The sequence below is a fragment of the Watersipora subatra genome, chromosome 9 (genome assembly GCF_963576615.1).
Source record: "Watersipora subatra chromosome 9, tzWatSuba1.1, whole genome shotgun sequence".
Taxonomy (NCBI): Eukaryota; Metazoa; Bryozoa; class Gymnolaemata; order Cheilostomatida; family Watersiporidae; genus Watersipora; species Watersipora subatra.
Genome location: NC_088716.1, coordinates 12,211,724 through 12,235,093, shown reverse-complemented (window position 1 = coordinate 12,235,093; position 23,370 = coordinate 12,211,724). Strand labels below are relative to the sequence as shown.

The 23,370-nt window shown below is 33.6% G+C and overlaps 1 protein-coding gene across 1 annotated transcript in view; it reads left to right on the top strand.

The window, feature by feature from the left end:
• The window catches only part of LOC137403710 (proton-coupled zinc antiporter SLC30A2-like), a 65,026-nt gene extending 42,911 nt beyond the window's left edge, over positions 1–22,115 (top strand). The window contains exons 4-9 of the mRNA XM_068089723.1: positions 2,509–2,662; positions 5,376–5,539; positions 8,940–9,073; positions 10,491–10,596; positions 11,620–11,754; positions 21,455–22,115. Of these exons, the coding sequence (XP_067945824.1) occupies positions 2,509–2,662; positions 5,376–5,539; positions 8,940–9,073; positions 10,491–10,596; positions 11,620–11,754; positions 21,455–21,603 (842 nt within the window). The 3' untranslated portion in view covers positions 21,604–22,115. The remainder of the gene's footprint in view (positions 1–2,508; positions 2,663–5,375; positions 5,540–8,939; positions 9,074–10,490; positions 10,597–11,619; positions 11,755–21,454) is intronic.
• The last annotated feature ends 1,255 nt before the right edge of the window (positions 22,116–23,370 follow it).

The window sequence follows — 23,370 nt, the reverse complement described above, 5'->3', positions numbered from 1 at the left end:
TTAGCTTGTGGATTTATGCCGTTTCCATGATGTGGTCAAGTTGCTATTGGCTCAAATTTGCAAATCATGTGTGTCATGGAAACATAGTGTCAAGTGTATTATCAAGTGTCTAGCTAGAGAGTTGCATAAGAGATGGAATGCATCACAATGGCATTAGGGTTGTGACCATTACGAAAAAATCATAACTTCACATTGATAAGTGTTTACATTTGCCCAGACGTAAAATGCATTACAATTGCAGTAAATGCATAATGCATTGTTATAATGCAGTAAAGTTTTGCTTGGATATCTCTGTAGTTGCATCAGCAGTGCAATAACAGTAGGAAGCATTTCACAGCCATGTGGTATAATTGCATTGTGTACTTTTGCTACTGCGCAGTGCGCAATACACATGCTGTACAACTACTTTCTAATGGGCAGTAAGCACTATTAATGCAGTGGTAATATTACCTTGCTGGATGCAGTGAGAGTGTTGCTAGTGTGCATTTTACAGTACTAAATGTATTAGGAACTTTTGCATTACACTCTACATACATGCAAACTCATCACAGATTCAAGTATTGTGTTGACTTGGTTGCCACCACAACACGTTGACCACACGTGAGTGATCAGATTGGTTGACAGACTGGAGACAATCAAAGCTGAAGCTGTTTACGCTGAGGCTGGTTTCATTTCCAACTTTCAAACACCAACGATTGTGTGCGATGTGTACTAACAGTGACAATGCTGAACAGACACATGGAAATCCAGCAGTGTCAGGTTATCCACAGTATCAACTTCATACTAATGCATAGTTGCAGTATGTATGCAGTTTAAAGTTTTGAAGAATACATATTCACAGTATGCATGAAATGCTGGGTTTCAGGTAATACATCATGGAAATAAATGTGCAGTAGACCGTAGTGGGCAATTGCCAGTTGGAGTACAGTTGCAGTAAATGTCTACTGTGCATTAGAGAGATGTAATGCACTAAAATGTACTGCAATGACTCAGTGCAGTTCTAATGCATCACAACCATAGTTTGTAGACATGAAAATGATTTTGCTCCATTATTATCTACTGCCATGATTATTATTCAATGATATATTATTGTATATGTAATGTATCGATTATTTCATCAATATTTTTCACAGCTGTGGATAAAATAAAGAAAATTCTAATGGATTATTAGCATACAGAGTTTCCTTTCTGCTTCCCACCTTACCTTCCACATCTTCAGCACATTATAGATTTTTAATATCCTCGTTTCAGTCGTCTGTAAAAAAGGAGGAGAGATCAATGTAAATTTGACAACAGTTAGATTAAATGAAAACGGCCAGTTATTAGCATTCTAGTCTCTTAGTTTAAAAACTAGGTTCGCGAAATGAACAATACTGGACTAGGTCGTTTTTCAATGTCTACTGAGTGAAGACCATGCATTAGAGTTTCATATGCAAAGTTAAATATTTTCTCGAATCTCGCACCACATATTGACAAATTTAAATGCTGAGGGGAGTGTATATCAATGTGTGACTGTATATCAAGGTGTGACTGTATTCATTGACTTATTATTTAAATTTGCTAAGCAGGCATTTGGTAAACTTCCTCGTTTCATGGTTATGTAGGTTTAACCAAAGAGGGAGAAACCAAAGTATTTTTCCGGAAACTGTCATTATAGTATACGGTATTATCTTGTATCATACTGTAATATAAAATATTATAATGTGTTATATGTATTTATTATAATATATTATATTAATATATATTATAGTATTTTTTTTGGCATTATTATCATCAACTAATGTTATTATTCTTACCGATACCCTCAGAGTTATTTTGAGGCGTAATAACTTATATTCTTTATAGTTATAATTACCATTGTTTTAAGTTCTGATGGTTTTTTTTATTTTATTGGCTTTTTAAAAACTTTTATAATAATTTTTGCAATAGTTTTGATAACAGTCATGTAGCTGAAACTGCTTGAGCAATCCTAAAACTGAATGTCTGCCGAAATAATATTTTCCGGTCATTTGGTAGTTTTTGAAAAATTAATTTGTTTTTGATTAGAAGGCTTAGGTTGCTGTGTGTTAACACTTGGTACTAATAACTTTTTAAAGAATAACAAAGAATACTTTGAACTGTGACCAGAGCAGCTGAAACTCTGAAAGCCGTATCATTGTTCAACATATGACATTTGACTATATTTGCAATATAGTCACTCGTCACTCGTCACTTATTTGTAAGTGGTTACCGCGGTTGTCCAAACATGGACCTAATACGTTTTATGTAAACTTGTTATCGCATGTCAGTGTTATCTGTGTACATGTAACATTTATACATGTAATATGTGCACATGTAATATGTTGTACATAACATGTTGCATATAAACATATTATATTTTCAACGTGTCATCTGTTACATATAGACATTTAATATGTACATAATACATGTAAATGTCTCATATGTTTCATATGCAACATGTGGAAAATGTTAAATATGTTGTCATGTACATGTTCTTCTCTTTTCTAGAAATAATAGGAGCCCTCGTATCCGTGTTGATGATTTGGATAGTAACAGGAATTCTTGTCTACATGGCAGTCCTGAGAGTGATTGATGACAACTATGAGCTCGATGCTGTCCCTATGATGATCACTGCTGGAATTGCTGTCGCTGTCAATATTTTGTATGTTCTCAGGGCTATATTGAGAAGGTTCAGGGTGTTGTTTGCACTTAGGTTTTTTGGGAATTGTATACATATTGAAAAATTTACGAAACAAAAATCTTACGATTTTGTAGATAGACTAAATTCCTTAATTTTGGTAGTAAATAGTGAAATCTTACATTTTAGTGGTGAATAGACTGAAACCTTACATTTTGGTAGGGGATAGACTAAAATCTTACAATTTACATTTTATTAGGGAACCAAATAAAATCTTGCTCTACGTAGTGAAAAAATAAAACTATTTCCTTATCTAAAAATGCAAAAGCTAGCAGTATATTGATCTGTCCAATAGGTTGTACATTAACCCTTCTTTGTGTGATCTCTTAGTCTACTACTATTAATGTTTGTCACAGAAATTGTTTGAGAAATAACTAATTGACAGTGATAAGTTTTTAGCCAATCATAATTCTCTATTTAGTTTAACCCAATGTTAAGCAGTATCAGATAACTCCTATAATAGTTTTAATATTGCAACTTTCAACTCCCAATTATGACTTTTACATTATTTTGTTGAAGTTTTTGTAAGAATTTTCTTTAAAAAAATCAAAAATTGTTTTAAGTAATTTTTTAACCTTTTATTTTGTTTTGCGACCAGATATTAACACTGGGCATATATTGAACATGTATTACTGCAGTATAATATGTAGATACATTCCAGTTAGAACTTTGTTTATGTGTTACAATGTCATTTCATTATTGTTGACTAACCTTTAGCTTGAAGGCATTTTGAGGGTCGCCATACAGATGCTAAAAACCATGCAGAAAAATCTCATCCATTTTTTTATATCTGCAGCAAACCAGTCACCATATGAAGTTAATCCTTTTGAAAATTTTCTCCATATATATTAACTGTAGCAAGTATTATAATCAGTACATGTTGTATTTTGTTTAATCTGTTTTGGAGCTCTAATATAAAAGAGATATATCTGTCGCGATCACAGAAACCATGGTTAAGTCGCAAATTACAAAGTTGAGTTATACGACTTTGAAGTTGCACCAGCTGAATTTATAATATTGGTAACGATTTTTGTAACATGTGCATTTGGACCAATCAAAGAGTGATCTTTCTGAATCTGAAGTCAGTTTAGCCAATAGAAGTCTTTAATCCTCGGGAAAAAACCCCTTAAAACAGTTGCTATGCGAAACAGGAAGTGCTGAACAATGGTGTCCGATCAATATAACCGTTTCTTTTTTGCCGATTTTAAAGATAACTCCGGCATTTTGGACACTTACAATGAGTACTTTGGTATTCCAACTGATGTCAAAAGCAGTGAAAGTAAATGAAATGATGATGATATTTTTCTAGCAATTATTAAGATTATTACAATATTAAATTGTAAGAATAATTATTCGATTTTATAAGATTTAGCTATAAGAATAATCATTTGAGTTTACAAGATCGAAGTATATAGTGACCGATGGTGTGCAATATGTTAAAATCTAAATACCAGCTAAAATCTGTTTAGATTTTTAAATTCAGCATAATTTTTTAGATATAAATACAGAAATCTAGGTAAATATCACAACTTCTTGATATTGGTTGCTATGACCAATGATATACAGCCCCCCAGCCTGTGTATATCACACAGCAGCTTGCCATTTTACTTCTAATATTGCATTTCTCCTATTGCAGGAGAGAGATATAAACATATAATCTTTTCCTTTCATTATTGCTGTTTGTTGTACATAATAACACCCAGTACATTACAGCTATCATTACAGCTACCATTGCAGTTCTCCTATTGCACTGCAGTGCCATTTGACTGCTAATATTGAATTTCTCAACCGGCAGTACCCTTTCTTATTTCATTATCACTTTGGTCGTGGGCTGTATGACAGGGGAATTTCTAGTTTATTTTATGTTTTATTTTCCATTTTACCAAGCTTTACAGAAAAGTGAAGTTTTGAGAAATTTCAAGCCATATGTTGGAAGTCACTAGGTGCACTGAGACGAATATTGTGCTACATATATGTGCTCAAATTTTACATTTTACGCATGTCGAAAATTTTGTATATGGAAGTGATCGTCAATTGAGGTTTGACTGTACAAATATTCTTCAAGCAAACATTTCACAATGAGGGTCAAGACCTGTTCGCTCATTTTTTTACTGACATCAAGTATTGGCGTGATGGTAAACGATAAATGATATTCAGGGTGATAACGTTTGCTTGTAAACTAAAAAATAACAAAACGTCCCACCTTTTTATATGAGACAAACGACACAAGATTAGGTTCACATATTCTGCTAGGAGCCAGGTGGCTGACTTGTTAGAAGCAAAAAAACAAATTTTTTTCTCTCATGACAATCTAGGACATACTCACTTAGGTAAAAACTGAATAAAACTAATAATAATAATATTAATAATAATTAGTAATTAATTTTAGTGAAATTAAATTAATTTTAATTAATTAAAATCTAGGCAACATGTAATTATAACAAAATATAATTACTGTAAATATTGCTTGTAAAAGTTGACAGACGAAAATTTTCTGAAAAGTTAAGCACTTTCCTTGGAAAATTGTTGTAGAGTTGCACGTGATTCAGTGAAAGTTATCCACACGTGAACTTCAGTGAATCGGACATGCTGCCTAAGTATTTAAATATACAGATGTCATATTTATATGTTACTAAGGCTAAAATGACTTCATAAAGAATGTATTCTCTATTGACAGTCTGGGTTTGACATTACACGGTGTGGGATCCCATGGGCACTCACACGGAGGAGGAGGTCACTCGCATGGCCCTGCCCAATACAACAGTGAGACAACCTCAATTACGATGTTGTCCAGTGCAGAACAAGGGTCAGGAACACATTACGGAGCTACAGATGATGGGAGTAAGTTTATTTTATTAGCCAATGCTAGATTTAAGGCATACTAGCCCTATACTCATGTACATACATAGTTACTTGTATGTACATGGGTATGATCCAAGTCTACAGATGATATTTTGATGCGCTGTGTTATTGCAACTGTTTCTCTCACCTTGTATGGATTTACGCGCGCTCGATTGTTTTTATGTGTGCGGTTAATTAATCTTTGGGCTAAATTCCTTATTGGCTGAAAACAGATATATGTATGCTTTATGAAGGTTGATGACTTTTATGAAGTTTTCGATAGGAAGTAATACCTTAAGATAAAAGCCTAATGCGTTCCATAGACCGAGCTCATACGGTGATTCACTCATATCTCAAATCATATTATCTTATATAAAATAACTAAATACTACTTAATCCGTTCTCACTCTCTGACAAAAACACCTAAAGCAGGAGTTTATAATAGAAAAACGAGTTTTAATTCTTCCAATTCACTGCTTACAAAGTAACGAATAATTATTTAACGTATTCTTATTTTTACTTCTCTTTACTATCGTAATCGTATCGTACTATCGATCTGCAGTGAAGAGATATATTCTATACAGTATTGTATGGAGATCTTACCTTTGAGACAGACAGTAGTTGACTAATAACGGTGAGATATACTTGACAGTAACAACCTTTGGTACACTAAACTTTTGTGACACTACGCAACATAACATAAACTTTGAATATTACTTAAATAAACTGAGCACACTTAAAATCAAGTTGAAATCTTACATTCTACTAAGTTTTATTTTAATTACTTGCTTTCATCCTCCTTTTTAGCCTTTTTAAACTTTTTTAATTGATTCACTGAGAAAAACTGTGCAAGCGGCCTCTCAAATACTCGACCACCTGGCGGCCGCATCGAGATCCGTTTTGTATTCTACATGTAGTATCTCAAATCTCAAGGCTAAAATTTGCTCGGCATTTTCCTTGTATCTCAAATTTCTTGTATCTCAAAGGTATGACTGCATAGCCAAGCTGAATGTGACCAGACTGGTAATGCGTATAGTGTAGACAGTAGACGCTCCTACAACATAAATAATTTGTTCCAGGAACGTTTACATTATAAGGAATTTACGTTATAAACATTAGAATACTTGTAAATTGTCTAATCCATTTAAAGACCTTTCCAAACTCACCCCTCTGGCCATATATAAAGGAAAAACTAGTCTCAAGTTTTTTATTTGTTGGCTGTACCGTAGTGTAACTACAGTATTATTGGTTTGCATCTACAACTTTTCTTTTTTCTGATCAGCTTCAATGGTTTGATAGACCATGACTGCAGGAATTTTACAATGTTGATGGGGACCGCACATCTTTGACGTTCCTTTACAACAAATTGCCTATTTTTTTAAACAGCAAAGTCTATTCTGCAAAGTGAAACTAATAACAAATATTTTAAAGTTACAGTAAAGCAAAACAAAAAATATTTTTTACTATAATAAGAGCAGTACTACCTATTCGTTGTCCATTTGTATCCGGGGGTCAAGGTTTGGATAAAAGATAACTTTTGACGATTCTCAACTTAATGACAATCAGATTGGTAGACCGAGGCTGTAATACCTGCACCGATTGAGTATTCATGAACAATTGCGCAGCTACCTACATGTATTATCTGTTTTGTCGACACATCTGACAATCTTTCATGACAAACTAGAATGTCACATAAGTTGTCTAGCGATATAGGTTACTATTCAAATCAAATTTGAAAACTCACCAGACTTGAGACTTAACGTTATCTGGAATTTTTTTACGTATTATGAAGCAAAAACTTTGCATAAACTTTTTACGTTATTTGGAATTTATGTTATCAGGAATTTATGTTATAGGAGCTTCTACTGTACTGTAGAACAGTGATAGATAAAACAGGGTGGAAATTGAACTGCATATATAGGTCAAGCATTGCCAAAGTTAATTTACACAGAAGTTGTTTCATGGTCTAACCATCGCCAAGCCTCCATTATATGATATGTGTTATAAAGTCATGCTTGGACATGCCAAGTTAATCCATGCTGATATTTGCTTCGTATATTAAAGCCATTGTATGTTGAAGCACATATTCTTATAAGAGTCCATTGCATATCATTTTATTTGTTCCAAAGCAAAAGAGACTACAATAGATACTTCAAGCAATTATGTGTAGCTTTATATAAAACTATGAAAAACTAAGCTGAAAATTTCAATTATGTAAAAATTAAATGTAAGTTAATTTATGTAAATTAATGTAACAAAATTATGTAAATTTAAATTTCATGTAAAAACTAAAGTAATTCATTAAAAATAGAACTTGTTACTTTAGAGACGCGTAAATGGAAGTTTACGCTTAAGAATGTGTCTGTGTGATCATAGAGTGATGTAAGTATATGGAGTAACTTACTCTAACTTACACCAGCTATAGCTTCATTTACTTTAGGTTTTTATTGTTTTTGCAGTTTAGTGGTGATTGATACCAGCCTCTTTACTTTTACTTACAGAATTATAATATTTGAAGAAATTTCGAATGTTGTATCTTGGAAATTACTTTGTATGTTAAGGCAAATATTCGTAACTGCAATTTTGACTGTATTGATGTGGTGAATATTTGATTGATTATGTGTCAATCTATGCAACAAATTAAAAAAAGCAGAAAAACAATGAACAAAAAAAACATGTTTAATCTAATAGCCCGAGTGCTAAGGATGAATTATAGAACTTAGACTATTCCATAAAACAAATCAATATTAACAATGTAGGCTGTTCAATATTCTTCTATGTGGGATCATACTTGTATCAGGGATGGTGTGATAAAAACAGCAGCATTGTTGCACTGACTAACCTTTCAAGCATCTCAACTGAAGAACCTGTAGTGTGTTGACCAACATTTCCTTGACACGCATTTGTAGGTAGCATATAACATACTGTAAAACATCTCAGGGGCTTTGGTATGAACTGAGATTACAAAATATATATTTCGATGTATTTTTCATTATTTCAGATTCATTTTTTGAAAGCTGTGGTAAGGATTTTGCCACTTATATTGTGTCTTGCTTGCTTTGTCATTACTATTGGTTGCTATTCCTTTTCTCTATGTATTTCGTTTATGTAAAACTTATAAAATAGGAGAAGGCATGTTCCAAATATAATTGTTGTCTTCTCTGTAATCATGAATTTTCATCTCTGAATTACAAGTAAGTAGTTATATTCATATTTTAGTTAAAAAAACTTTTGCTAAACTATCCTATCTTTTAGCTAAAGTTCTGAAAATATTTGAAATAAAGTTAAAAAAAGTTTTAGGAAGTAGCAACTTTTAGTCAAGGATTTGTTCTAATATTAAAGCTTTAGTTTTTCTAACGCATTTAGAATTAAACCTTTTAATGTAAATCTTTTTAAACAGAAAGCAAACTCTTGAACTCTCCGTTGGTTGACAAGAAAGAGAACATAAACGTAAGGGCAGCTATGATTCATGTGATTGGAGACTTCATTCAGAGTATCGGAGTGCTGACTGCTGCCATCATTATATACTTCAAGGTGAGCATCTCAACTCGTGCCTATATATTGCTGATATGTAGATTACTGATAATCATTGAGCTCTCAAGCTAGAGGTTGAAAGTTCAAACCCCCGTTACTCCCTCCAAAAAGAAAGTGTTTATTTTTTTTCCAACAGCAGTTAGCTATATATATTTATGTTGGAATGCAGAGATGCCTGAATAAGCTATCATTATTAGAACATACTATAGAACATGCATTATATTTTACTTTTACTTTCAAGTATAAAGGAGAACTCAAACTGAAAAATCCAAAGGATTGAAAGACCGATAAAATCATCACTTTTTCAGACCAAATGTTATTTTTGCTCAATTATTGTGGACTAGATGAACGCCCGGCATCGCACGGGTAATGAATTGATTACCTAATGAATTTGAGTAACTTACCTAGAAAATTAGATCTTTATTAAAATCTTTACTAAAACATTACCCATGTTTTGGGCCAGCTTAACAACCGTTACAAGTAATGGTCAACAGTGATAGTTATAAACCCAAAGCAAGCAGTTCAAGCATGAGTATCTTAACCAATGTAATGACTATTTGTCTAATGAATCCATCGTATTCCGCGTAACTTAATGATTTAGTTGGCTGCCTCTAGATCTGGATGTCTAGAGATCAAACTCAGTGCCATACGGACTTCTCATTGCTAGATTTAAATTGTTATAATGTAACACAGCGTTTAACAAAAAAGACAAACATTGAGATTTATATATATAGAAGACTAAGAATTATTGTAGATAATTATTGATTATTGTAGATTACCATGGATTATTGTAGATAATCGTGGATTATTGTAGACTACCATGGATTATTGTAGATAATTGTGGATTATTGTAGATAACCATGGATTATTGTAGATAACCGTGGATTATTGTAGATAACCATGGATTATTATAGATAACTGTGGATTATTGTAGATAATCGCAGATTATAGTAGATAATTGTGGATTATTGTAGATAACCGTGGATTATTGTAGATAATCGTGGATTATTGTTATGGTCTTTCTTCCTTCCAATAGTTTTTTCTTTTCTCTTTCCATCTTCTTTTCCTATCTTCTTTTTTCTCTACCAGCTCTTCTAAATTTTTCTCATTGTATATTTTTTATCGCGATCTCTCTCTCACTCTATTTCTTATCTTTGCTTCTATTTAACCCATTCTCTAACCATTCCTTTTGTTTCTTCACGTTCTTCTCTTACTCTTCCTTCATCTTTCTCGATCCAAACTTACTCTTCCCTCTATACTGAATATTTATGCTTGTAAATGCGGAAGGTCTCCTACTCATGGCTTTCTAAGCAGATTTCACAGAATGCATTTACGATAGACGGTATAGCATAAAATGGAGGATATTGAATATTTTACCATTAACTCTCACATTTAAATTATTATATTTATATTATAGCCAGAGTGGAAGTTGGCGGATCCTATTTGTACATTTCTCTTTTCCGTACTCGTTCTGTTTTCTACAATCAACATATTAAAGGAGGCTGTCAGAGTCCTCATGCAAGGTAAGCTCGTGTTCAACTTTCTGATTGCCGAGTATTTCTATACATTGTACGACCTTGAACGGTTGTACTTCTGCATTTCCATAAACCTTTTGAATAAAAATAAAGTTGAAAGGAAAACCAAATTTTTTGTGGTTTGAGTCTGGAATGGATTACTCGCTACACCTGTCAGGGGTTCTTTTAAAAAGCATAAACAAACTATTCTAAAATTCTTTGTAGAGCATCACAGTGACCAAAATTGGTATTGACCAATCACAAACTCGGCTTCTGAATTTTGAGTATCCTTAATTTACCACTACAGGTTATTTGTGGTTATAAAAAAAGCCAACTTTTGAATTCAAAAGAATTAAATTTCCACTTAAGATAATATCTTTAGTAGAATATTATGTTAGATGTGAGTTTAAAAAAGATTTCATCAGAAACTAAAACATAGACACACTTTGCGATAGTGATGCTGTGATCAACCAATCAAGTAAAAGTGTCGCAGAAATATTGCATTTTAGCCATGACAATGTGAGAACTTTTCACAAATCTTGTTCTTTTATCATAGTAATGTCGTAACGTAAAATTTTGTTGGTTCGTTTAAATAATATTCATTGGGAAGTTATAGTACATTATAATGAAATTGTACCATGCCAAGACAACTCCAAAATAATTTTGGATGAACTTTAATATTCTATAAATACAGACTTATTTTTATTATTTAGAACGCTAAATCTATGGTAACGCTAAGTCTATGACAATTCTAATTCTATGACAATGCTAAGTCTATGATAACGCAAAGTCTATGATAACGCAAAGTCTATGATAGCGCAAAGTCTATGATAGCGCAAAGTATATGATAACGCTAAGTCTAGGATAACGCTAAGTCTAGGATAACGCTAAGTCTAGGATAACGCTAAGTCTAGGATAACGCTAAGTCTAGGATAACGCTAAGTCTAGGATAACACTCTGTTCTTGATAGACTTAGTGTCAACTTCTTAGAGATTGACTTGAATAAGTTGTAGCTATTGCTTCTCCTTGTAGCCACACCTCATCATATAGAGTTTGCGTCAGTCAAAGAAACTCTTCTTGGCATCGAAAATGTACAAAACGTGCATAACCTGAGAATCTGGTCTCTTACGAATAGCAAGTTCACAGCTTCAGTACATATTGCTATACGTGAGTATATACTCAACTTCCTGTCAAGGCTACATGTGAGACCATATTGTTGTATGTGAATAAATATAGCTATACATGAGTACATATTGCTATACATGAGTACATATTGCTGTAAGTGAGTACTTATCGCTATACGAACAGTACACTAAACTTTCTGTCAATACTATGAATGACAAGTGGGGGTATTTTACTAGTCTTAGGGTAGTAGTGTCTTACCTAGTTGTGGTACAGAGCTATGTTTGTAACATAACAGAAGAGTTCAGGTCTGGCTGCACACACCGATGAAATACATCACCGGCGTGTAGTGTAGATACTTGCTGTGGGGACACACAGCGACTCCACACGCTACTAAAAATGCGGGGAGTTGAAGAATAGATTGGCCAATGAGAGTTGAGCGCACTTGTGTGAAGGCCATGGCATCCTTGCTGCTTTTTAAAACCGTTATTGAGATAATGTGAGAATTTTTGTACTAAAAGCTGTGATAATATTTCTACAGTTATTCATACAAACATTCGAACAAATAGCTATTTGTACAAACATTTGTACAAATAGCTATTTGTACAAACTTTTTTTTGAGTACAGTATTTTTGTATTGCTATATAACTTTACTCAAATAAAAGGTTTGTACAAACAGCTTGTACAAATGCTAAATGGTAACGATAAACAAGAACAAGTACAAAAATACTTGAGATTCTTGGCATAAATTAAACTATAAAAAAAAAAGATTTTAATTTATTTTATTACAAAAAAAACATCAGAAATTTTTTATAAACTATTCCACTTTATACTAGTGACTTGTGCATAAATGTTGTAAGTGAGAAAATCTTTACCAATATATGAGTAGCTGTTGTCAGAGTCGATCAGAAGCCAGTCAGAAACCAGTTAGGAATAATTCATACTGAATCTATGTTGTAATATTTAACCTATTTCATCCATCACATTTGTATTAGGTCTATTTCTATCGAAATAAACCAGCGTGTTTATTTTGGAATGATGCATTGACAATGTGTCACTAGAGCTTCACGATATGACGATTTAGTTGTTTGGTGGCGATTTTTAAAATAGACGACTTGAAAATCGGCGACATTTAAAGAGATATCGCCATATGCATAAACGACATAATGGTGTAAAGGTAGTTTATCTCACATCTGACGATTTGAGCGATTGCATGTGGAGCTAAAATACGCGAGCTTTCTAGGCTGTTTGTAAACTCATTCCATGACCTCATTACATGTTTCTAATTATCACAAACACAAAACAGTTCCTTTTCAATTTGAAACATACAAAAAAGTTTGAAATACACAAAAAAATATTAACAAAGATTTACAAGTTTTTACATAATACTGATAAGAACAATAATAATAATAATATTTCGACATATTGCAAATTGTCTATTTGCAATATCGAAGTCTAGTAACTTTTTGAAATTATGAAGCGCTATGTGTCGCCAGCGTGCTTGCAATGCAAAAGATGCATTTTGTTGGTGTGTAGCCAGGCCTTGACCCTATAGCTTATCAGCCATATAGGTAACTAAAGGTGTGGTGTCATTGCAGCTGTGGCCTAGTTGCCGGGAGTGCGTGACTATGGCACAGCTGGGTGAGGTTCAAACCCTGGCTCTGACAAGAAAGGCACCCTCCAAACCAGACATGTTGATTACTGTGGTGATACCTCAGTATCAGCAGGTTGCTCAGAACTAGGAGCCAACTGCTGCCTCTTAGTCTGAGTGGTATAACAATAGTTCACAAATCAGCCGAATGTATTAGAGCGATCCCTACTTCATGGGTCAGTTTTTACCGCTTCAGTTTTTCACATGGTAAAAATATTCATTAAAAGTAGCCATTAAAAAATAAATAAAAACGCTAAAGTACATAAAATATATAAATCTCTCTCAAACTTTGACCCAAATGATGTTTTTTTAATGCTTTTATTCAGTATAATTTAATGCACTGGTTCTACAGTAACCCTCACTGCTTTTGTGGCTTCAGTACTTAATCGGGTCAAAAAAATTATTAAAAAGAATTAAAAAGTATTTATAAAAATATTAAACAAATAAACAAAATACATAAATCTCTCACATACTCGGACTCAGTGAGCATCATTGTGGTAGGAGTCGTTGAGGTTCACTCACTGTTACTCTTTCTGAAGTGTAAACGTGCAAAGTGCTTGTGATTCTCTTCATCATGCCTCTTAAATGGCCTTGACCCTCTCAATTGTCTAATGAAACTCAAAAACAAGTAAAATGTTTACAATTAATAAAAAAGTCACTTTTATTAAATAGGAGTTTATTTATTTATTTTTCTTTATCATTTATTAATTATTCTTATTTATTTATTTTTATTCTGTTTATCATATTTCTATTTTACGGATTTTCACATTTTGTAGCAGTGCTTTTGTTGAACTTGTTAAAAATTTATTTAGCTAATGCAAAGATAATAGAGTTAGGGCTCCTATTTTTAGCTGCACTACAAATATGAAACCAGTGGAAAAAGCTTCAGCTGTAAGCCTATGCGAAGCATTGCATAGTCGTAATGCATAGTCACCAGCATTTTAAGAGCCCCTTGCAAACCGGGCAGACCAAGAGAAGCAAATCTATAATTTTTTTTTTTTAAATCCAAACATGAAAATATTGTCACCGTATACACTGTTACAACTTTAGTGTCACATCTCCTCATGAGCAACTCTGGTTATCGGTTGACCCAAAGGCCCAAAACTCTCGCTAAAGACTGGTTCACACAATATTGCCGTAATAGTGAATCAGCGAATCAGCCGTAATCACTGTAATCAGAGAATAGTCCGTGGTATAGCGTTATCATTATGCACCGTGGTCGCTGAAACGAAGGAATACTAGTCCCGCAGCAACATTCTGCAACAGCCAATCACGATCGTTGAAGTGGTGCACATTGCACAGGCTGTCGTGGATGCTCAGCAAACTATCGGGAAAGTTTGACAGCTGCAATCTTTCCCGACGTGTTCGTGCTGCCTTGGTGACGCCATTGATTACTATTTACATATTCGATGAATAATTGTCGAGAGGACAACCCCAACATACAATAATACAATGTGAACCAACCCGCTTTCTTGCCGCACTTGAGGAACAGCTATTACATGAAAGTAATGCGTTATATATCATACGATCATGTTACAACCACTCAGATGATATTACACACAAATGATATAAAGCTGCCATATACACCTTATACTCGAGTTGCATATCATATGATATCATACCATGAAATCATGGCTACACATACTGACGGAACAGATCGTACAAACATCCGCAATGGCTCTATACAGCAATGCCACTCTACAACACCTTGGGTTGATTAATGGATTGACTAATGAGTATTGGCCTTGATCGGGTGAAGGTCGTGACCTCTGTCCGCTGAATATTTTATTATTGTTATTGTAGCATTGTCAGAGTAGTAATTATCTATTATATATTGTTAGCACTTTGTGATAGCAGCAGTGGTTTGCGCTGGGAGTTGATGACAACAATTGATTAAACACAAAAAGAGGAACTTGAATTGATGAATTAAAATAAAATATACAAAAAAACTTTGGTTTTGATCAATTTAATCAGCTAAATACGTACCCTGAAATGTTTATAAACAGCTTCCATTGATGACCTTAACATATCTGTTATTTGTAGGAATACCTTTGTCTATATATATCTCAGTGTTTGTCGTCCGGATGTCCAGTTATAGCGATAAAGTTTTAGGAAGAAAAAAAATTCGTTTGGCATTGGATTTGTACTCAAAACCACCAGTTTCCAGACAGGCATACTACCCACTACACTATGCATCCAATTGGCAGTACTAATTAATAGTTGTGTACATACTTATAATACTAGCAAAACTGACAAGTAAAGTCTGATGTCAAGCTAGCTTCACGGTTCTTATTATAGTAAAGGTTTAGACTAACTTATGTTACTAGCTTAAGTTACTCAAAATCATTAGGCAATTATTTTATTAGCCATGTAGCGTCGGTCCTATTAAATAATATATAAATTTGAGGTTTGTTCGTGTAAAGCCCTCATACTGCCTTCCATAAGTGATTCGCAAATCAAAGTAACGTGCAATATAAATAGAATGGAATCAGAATTCTGTCGATGTAGAAATTAATTCCTTTAGCTAGTCACAGGCACGACGGAGTCTAATGCGGTGATAAAGACCAACGCTCTGGTTCATACACACTTGTGTGATACATGTATACACACATCACCTTTTATAATAGGGTGGTTGCTGAAAGCTCTTTGATTTTAAAATTTAACTTGGTGCAAGCCATTATTCCTATCAAATATATGAAGTACTACTTGAAAATTGCCACACCACTTATACTAATACTTAGACATATGCATGTATATATGAGGAGTATTTGTCTGCTCTTGTTCAAGCTTTCACATTTATCCTTGAGCTTTATTAAATTTACTAAATGACCAGACAATAACCGTTTGAGATTTTGGCTAAGTCACGCAATTCTGAGATAAAGAATGATAAAGTCTACTTAGCGCAGAGAGAAAAATAGTTCAGGAGACTGTATTAAATTTTTCCTATAATAAAAGCTGCTTCTGTCTGTACGTTTGTCTGAAGCTGCGCTTAGAGGTTAAAAAAACATGCATCAGGTTCTTTAACTAAGCAGCCAGGCACACTAACAACTGCACCACTAGACCACCTTGCTGCGTCGTGGAATAATTGTGTACATACTTATTACACTGGTGACCTCTCACGGCGCATGGGACTGCCAACGTACTATTAAATTATAAAAGTAAAGACTGTTGGCCATAAAACTCTCCACAGACTCTGTCATCGACAGGAATCGGCACCAAACTTGTAAACTATAACTTGTGATATTGTAAAGTAAATTATCCTTTTTTAGTTCAAATGTCATACAAATACTTATAAAAATCTTCTGTTAGTTATTTCATTCGAAAATAAAAATGTTTTATCTATTCTCTAGAATGTCTTGAATTGCTTTGAGGTAATCCTCTTTTTACTTTTGTCATATCTTTAATTACGCTAAGACAGTTTGAATAAATGCAATTGCTGTATTTTTACCAAATACATACAAATGCTAAATCAAGCTTATAATCGAAAATATTAGTATAAACTTTACTGTTAGTTTTATTACTGCGAAGCGCAGTTTGCTTATTTTTATTACTGCGAATGCTTAGTTTTCACTAAGCATTTTATCTAATGAGTGTTACACACCTTTTGTGTAATATGAAACTTTTAGTAATTTTTATGCTTAGTCAAATTTTAATAAATTTCTTACCAAATTTATAGTAAGCTCTACTTTAGTATCGAGCACTTTATTCTGACTTTTAGCCTACACTTTAGTGAGAATTCAAATAAACTTCATGTTTGATTCCACAAATAAGCCTTAAGCGGAGAGCAACAAGTGGGCCTTCAGCTATAATGAAAAATACATCATAGCGCTTAGATTCTCCCATCTCAAAACTCTGTGCACACTTGACCAATGACTGTATCTTATAGATACACGTATTATATTATTATACTCTTATCCTGAGATATTATATTCTGTTGTGTACAGTTGTCAATTCAAGTTTATTGCGGTTGTAATCATTATAAATTCCTGCATTTTTAAAGAAGTGATTTGTCAAAAAAGTGTTTTGTAGTTTCCTGCCACTCAGTGATTTGCACAATAAATCCAGCTTGTTTTTCTAAAAGCCAAAATCGATCTATACGGCGCCAGCGAACATCTGTTGAGTGTAATTACACTACTAAAGAATTGACCTTCTCATCTTCATATAACAATAGGATCATAACAAGTATATCAGTAATATCCTGAAACACTAGCTTTAGCAAAATAGCAAGCTTTAGATATAATATATCTAACTATTCAACTAACTATTATTATACATAGTCTTTGACTACCAGATTGCCTTTTTAACGGTGTCCTTTTGTGTCATATGACTATGGCCTTCTGTGTAATATTATTACACAGAAGGCCATAGTCATATGACACAAAAGGCCACCGTTAAAAAGGCAATCTGGTAGTCAAAGACTATGTATAGTAATAGTTAGTTGAATGTCCGGTGTTGCGCGGGTAATAAAATAATTTACCTAATAAATTTGAGTAGCTTACCTGGAAAGCTAAATATTATTAAAATCTTAACTAAAATCTTTACTAAAATAATACTCTCGTTTTGGACCAGTTTAACAATCATTACGTGTAATGGTCAACAGTGCTAGTTATTAACCCCAAGTGAATGCTTTAAGCGGGAGTATCTTAACCAAGGTAAGGTCTATTTGCCCAATGCATCCATTATATGCTGTGTAGCTTGATAATTAAGTTTGCTACTTTTAGGTCTGGAGGTCACGAGATCAAATCTAGTGCCAAACATATTTTTCATTGCTAGACTTTAATCACTGTAACTGGACACAGGACAGGGTTTAACAAAAAGACTAACATTGAGATTTATATACATGTTATATAGGTAGATGGAATACTTTTTCTTTGTTGGTGAGGGTAGACAAATCCTCGAGTTATTTTTCTATGGCGGTGTGTAACTGTTACAGGCTCGCCCGGTTCATAGCTGTGCACCCTTAGAAGGAAATTACTTGAGATTGGAGATACCTCCTGATGGTTTAAAATAACAGCTGTCATACTTGTAAAATAATGTCTTTTCTGGCAAATTTATTTAGTAAAACCAAACAAAATTAGACATAATTCATATGCTAATGTCAATTTATCTCGAATATCATGGAAGCTAAAGTTTGGTTTTTTATAAAGCTTATATGTTTGGCCACCAGCCAAAACAAAAAAATACTTTTATTGCAGTAATTACTCTACATTCTACACATATGGAACAGTTGTTCCCACATAACGGCATTGCTACCAATTAAGATGAATAACACGCGACGTTGCTTGCAAGGCAATAGAGCGATCTTGGCTAATAGCTATAACTATAACGCTTAAAAAAGTGTTAGTCCATTATTGCTGGAAGATGTTGAGAAACCAAATGCCAATGATTTATTTGTTAAGATATGCAGTGCGCATCGCTAAAAACTTGCCTTAATTTGTGATAAGTAAATGCGGTGTTTTCAATTAATATAGACTATCAGTAAGCCTGGCTATGCCAAGGACTTCGCTCATTTTCAATTGAGTAGTCGTGTCTAGGACCTCTTTTATTATCAATCAGATAGTCAGCAGGTGGGTGTTTAAGGGGCTGGTTCTCAGGAACCAGATGGTGTTTTAAAACTAAATATTTGTAGTGACCCGACATGTATATAGATATTTTTAGGAGTTGTTTACTTCTGGTATTTACCCAAGCTTATCTTTATTGTTGCCAAGCAGTGTCAATAACTGCAATAAACATCTAAGATTGTATCTGACATAGTACACACATAATTATCGTTACAAAAATAATTGTTAAAAATGTTTAGGAGTTGTCTACTTCTGGTATTTATTCTCAGAATTAAGCTTAATTGTTGTTTCAGTGTTAATAACCAGATAGCCTGTAGGTAGATGTTTAAGAAGCTGGTTCTCAGGAACCAGATGGAGTTTTAAAACCAAATATTTTTAGCGAGCTTGCGGAAAGTATGAAGCATATTGCGGGTGAAAATAAGATAAAATTGTCTAAAAATGTGGAAACGCATTGAATTTACACAGACTAACAGACAGACAATAACAAAGTAGGATTTAATAATATTTTTAATAAGAATAGTTTTTGGTAGTTAAAGCATTCGTTATAGTAGCACCCATTTTTATCATGTATTTTTCAAGTGCTGTTGATACAAAGCCATTTCTGTTCTTTTGCACATGAGGTAGAAATGTTTCTCACAAGTTTTGCTTTTTTTGTAAAACCTTGAAAAAAGGCTGTACTCTAACACCGTATGAAGACAACCTGCTCAGGTACAATGAAGTCTCCTATACTTGCAGATGTTTGTTGAAGACTGATAGTTTAGAGGAAATACTAGTTGGAGATTAACTTGCACAAAATTTCAGTATATTTGATCAGAAAGTACTGGTATTTTTTATCATGTGTGATCTTTTTGGTGTTTGAGGTGATCTGACTGCAAGATGTTTCAAGATTAAAATTGACAAAACTTGATCGCGGCCAAAACAATCAGATCAAGCGAAAGTGTGATTATGACGTCTATGGTTACAAAGAGACTAGAATAGAGACGCGCAACGCTGCAATTTGAACGCAACAGCCGATATCAATTCTAGAAATGATAGCAACTATTGATATCATTTCACAGATATTTGCTTCTGAGCCTTTTTATTGCGATCTAGCTTTGTCGATTTTAATCTTGAAACATCCTGGTACTCAGATCACCTCAAAAATAAAAAACAATTGCAAAAGATAGAAAAATACCATTATGTTCTAATCTACTAAAATTTGTGTGGTTAACTTTATCTTGGCACTAATCGAGCATTTTATACTTCCATCAACTGAAATAGCTGAATCAAACCCATAAGTTCATAGGCCTAACGACTTGAAAAAATTATTAATTTGGTGTCATGACAAACGAAGTTGATTACACAGGTCAATGCATCACACTAATGTGTTTGATACAGAGTTATCTTGCTATCCGGTCTCAGCTTGTTTGGTGTCAGCTTGGAGCTTTATTGTATCTCTCGAGTCTCATTGGTTGATTCTGTTAGAGATGATAAAGAGTTTTGTGCGTTTTTAAAGACTTACTCTTCATGTAGGTATGTCCTGACTAATAAAAATTAAGTAGGATTTGGACCCTCAAAAATACAGCCCATGCTACAGCAAAACTAGCAATTTAATCAATTAAAAGATAACTTGTCCATGTATTTTAAAGATTTTGTTACATCACTTATTATAAATTGTGATACAACAGAAACCTCTTGTGGCTAATGTTACTGTTGTAATAGTTGGTAGGCCAGCCAAATTCAATGGCTGTATAACAGACGATTTTTCAAGGTCATACTGGAAAAAATAATAATTTTGACTATAGAATCATCAAGAAAAATACATGCTTGGCCTGTAGCCAGAAAAGGATGTCCTGAATGCCCTTTCTAAATAAAAAATTTGATATTTGTCTCGCGAAGAGCTGAGCCTGTGTTCTTCAGTAATGATAAATACTGGTCAAGGATACAGAATGTAATTATTACTTATTGATTACTAGTATTCTGGCAGCCCACTCTGCTATGGGAGATTGTCAGGTGTGTCTATACAGCACAGAGAATGAGTGTTTGCACAAATATTCGGAATGCAGGGAGGTAGTTGAGTGGTGTAGATTGGCTGGTAAACTGAATATCTGGGTTCGAATCCTATCTGGTGCAATCCTTTTTAACATCCTACCAAAGCTATGGACAAACACGGCTCTTATTATAGTAAGAGTTGTATTACTATTTTAATATTAAGTTCTCTAGTAGTGTAATTACACTCAACAGATGTCCACTGGGGCCAGATAGATCAATTTCGGCTTTTAGAAAAACAAAGCTGATTTTTTTGTGCAATTCACTGAGTAGCAGTAAATTACAAAACACTTCTTGACAAATCAGTTCTTGAGCATTGCAAAATATGATGAGTGGCTATGATTGTGATATATTGGAAATAAAAACTGTACATAACAGAATATAATACTTCAGGATATGAATACAGTAACATAGTATGTCTAATATGAATCTTATAGTGATAATTTTTTAATTTTGTTGCTATGAAGGAGCTTAGCTGAGTGATAAGTTTGGTTGTTGTTTGCAGAAGATGTCAACTTGTCGCAGGGAATAGTCCAAGAAGCAACGAAGGTATTCAGTAAGGAATACGATGTGCAGGACTGTACGATTCAGATAGAGATCTATTCACCAGAGATGCAAGACTGTGATCACTGTCAGGACCCTGATAAGGCCTGATAAACTCGCCTGTTTTGAGAATCTTGGCTATCTTTGGGCTATCTTTGAAAACATGCATTGAGCATCATTCACATGAAAAAAGAACGCATTACTTTACCGATATTTCTTCGTGCATAAATTTAAAAGGGCCAGTCTCAAATTCTGGAGACTTGCTCACATATTGTAGTGATTACTTTAATATTTCCTTGCTCTGATTTTTATAACAATATTATTTTCTCTTGCTGGACAATTTTAACCCTCTTTTAAAGTTATACATATGGCATCTACTTATGTTCATGTGGCAGCTAAAAACGCAATTTAGTAACACTGGTAAACTTTAGATCACTGTATTTGTATATACTGTTTGACACTTGCAACTCTTGTCATTTCTACTTGACCACAACCGTGACACGTTTTGACACAAGTCTGAATTAGCAAGTATTTCATGTTCATTGAGCAAATGGGGATTTTCTTCAAATGCTGTTTCTTAAAACAAGGTATAGACAATGAATACACTTGCTGTCTACTTGCAACTTCAAATTCTCAAGCAAACCAATTTTGAAGATGTTAAAGACACGCAGAGCATTGATTTAGTATGGCAACATCACTACCACCAAGAGACCGTGGCAGTTGAGTAATGACTTTGGAGGTTGTCATGACAACTGAACAGCTTGAAAAAACTATCGATTGGTTAGTTAATCATTGTCATGTCATCACAAAATTGTGTTAAAAAGCTTTTAAATTGTGCTAGCAAGTCGGGCCTCGTTGTAACTGTGTCTATAGCAAATAATTTTGAATGAAAAATTTCCTATATGCAATTTACCAATTGTTGTTGAAGTACAGTATTTGCCTCTATAATATAACCCACTTTTGCGTAAATTCCACGTAATGTAAATAGTTTACGGAAAGTTTTTACATTCTATATAACATAAAGCTAGAAGTCAGGGAAAGTTCTCAAACTCAGTTTGAATAATGGGAGTCCCATAGTTCGCCTTGAAAATATTGTTTTCGGTCTTGCTACATTTGGGAGAGAAAATGACCTAGAAATGATTTATTATCTGACATATAAATGACCTATAGGTCATTTATATGTCTATATATTAGAAATGTTCTATTTTGTTTTACAAATGTACTATATTCTCTTTTTGCGGCAGAATTTGCTGTGGAAAAAAAGCAGAAAGAAAAACAGATTTGAATAGACATTGAGTGTGTGCGCTTTCCTTAACTCATTGTAAAATTAACGTAAACAAAATCAAGACCCTAAACCAAGTAAAAAGAATAATAAATAAGGGGGGAAAGTTGTCAATACAAACCAATAATACTACAGTTACTGTACAGTAATTAAATTTAGAAATTAAGTTTAATTTTATTATTTTCAAATGGTAAATGGGTGAGTTTAGAAAGATCTAGAAACAGAATAGGCAATTTACATGTATTTTATAATTTAAATACCGTAAAATCCCTATAATGTAAATGTTTCGGGAATGGAATGGATCTTTCATGGAGTGGGTAATTCACAAATGTGGAGTTATCCTCTACGTGTCATTTTCAGCAATATTCAACAGGCCCAGCAAAGGCCCAGCAATTACTTTATCGTAGGCATACAAACAAATCTATTAAAAGACACCATATTGATAAATTTTATTGTTAATTTACAAAAGTAAAAGTTCCGCAACACTACCATATTCACTGTATTTTTCATGCTTCGATTAGGTTCGGAGTTGCCCGGTGTTGATAAATTTTCAGACTAGTTTCATCGATTCTGAGTTACACTGTTTAGATCTTTCC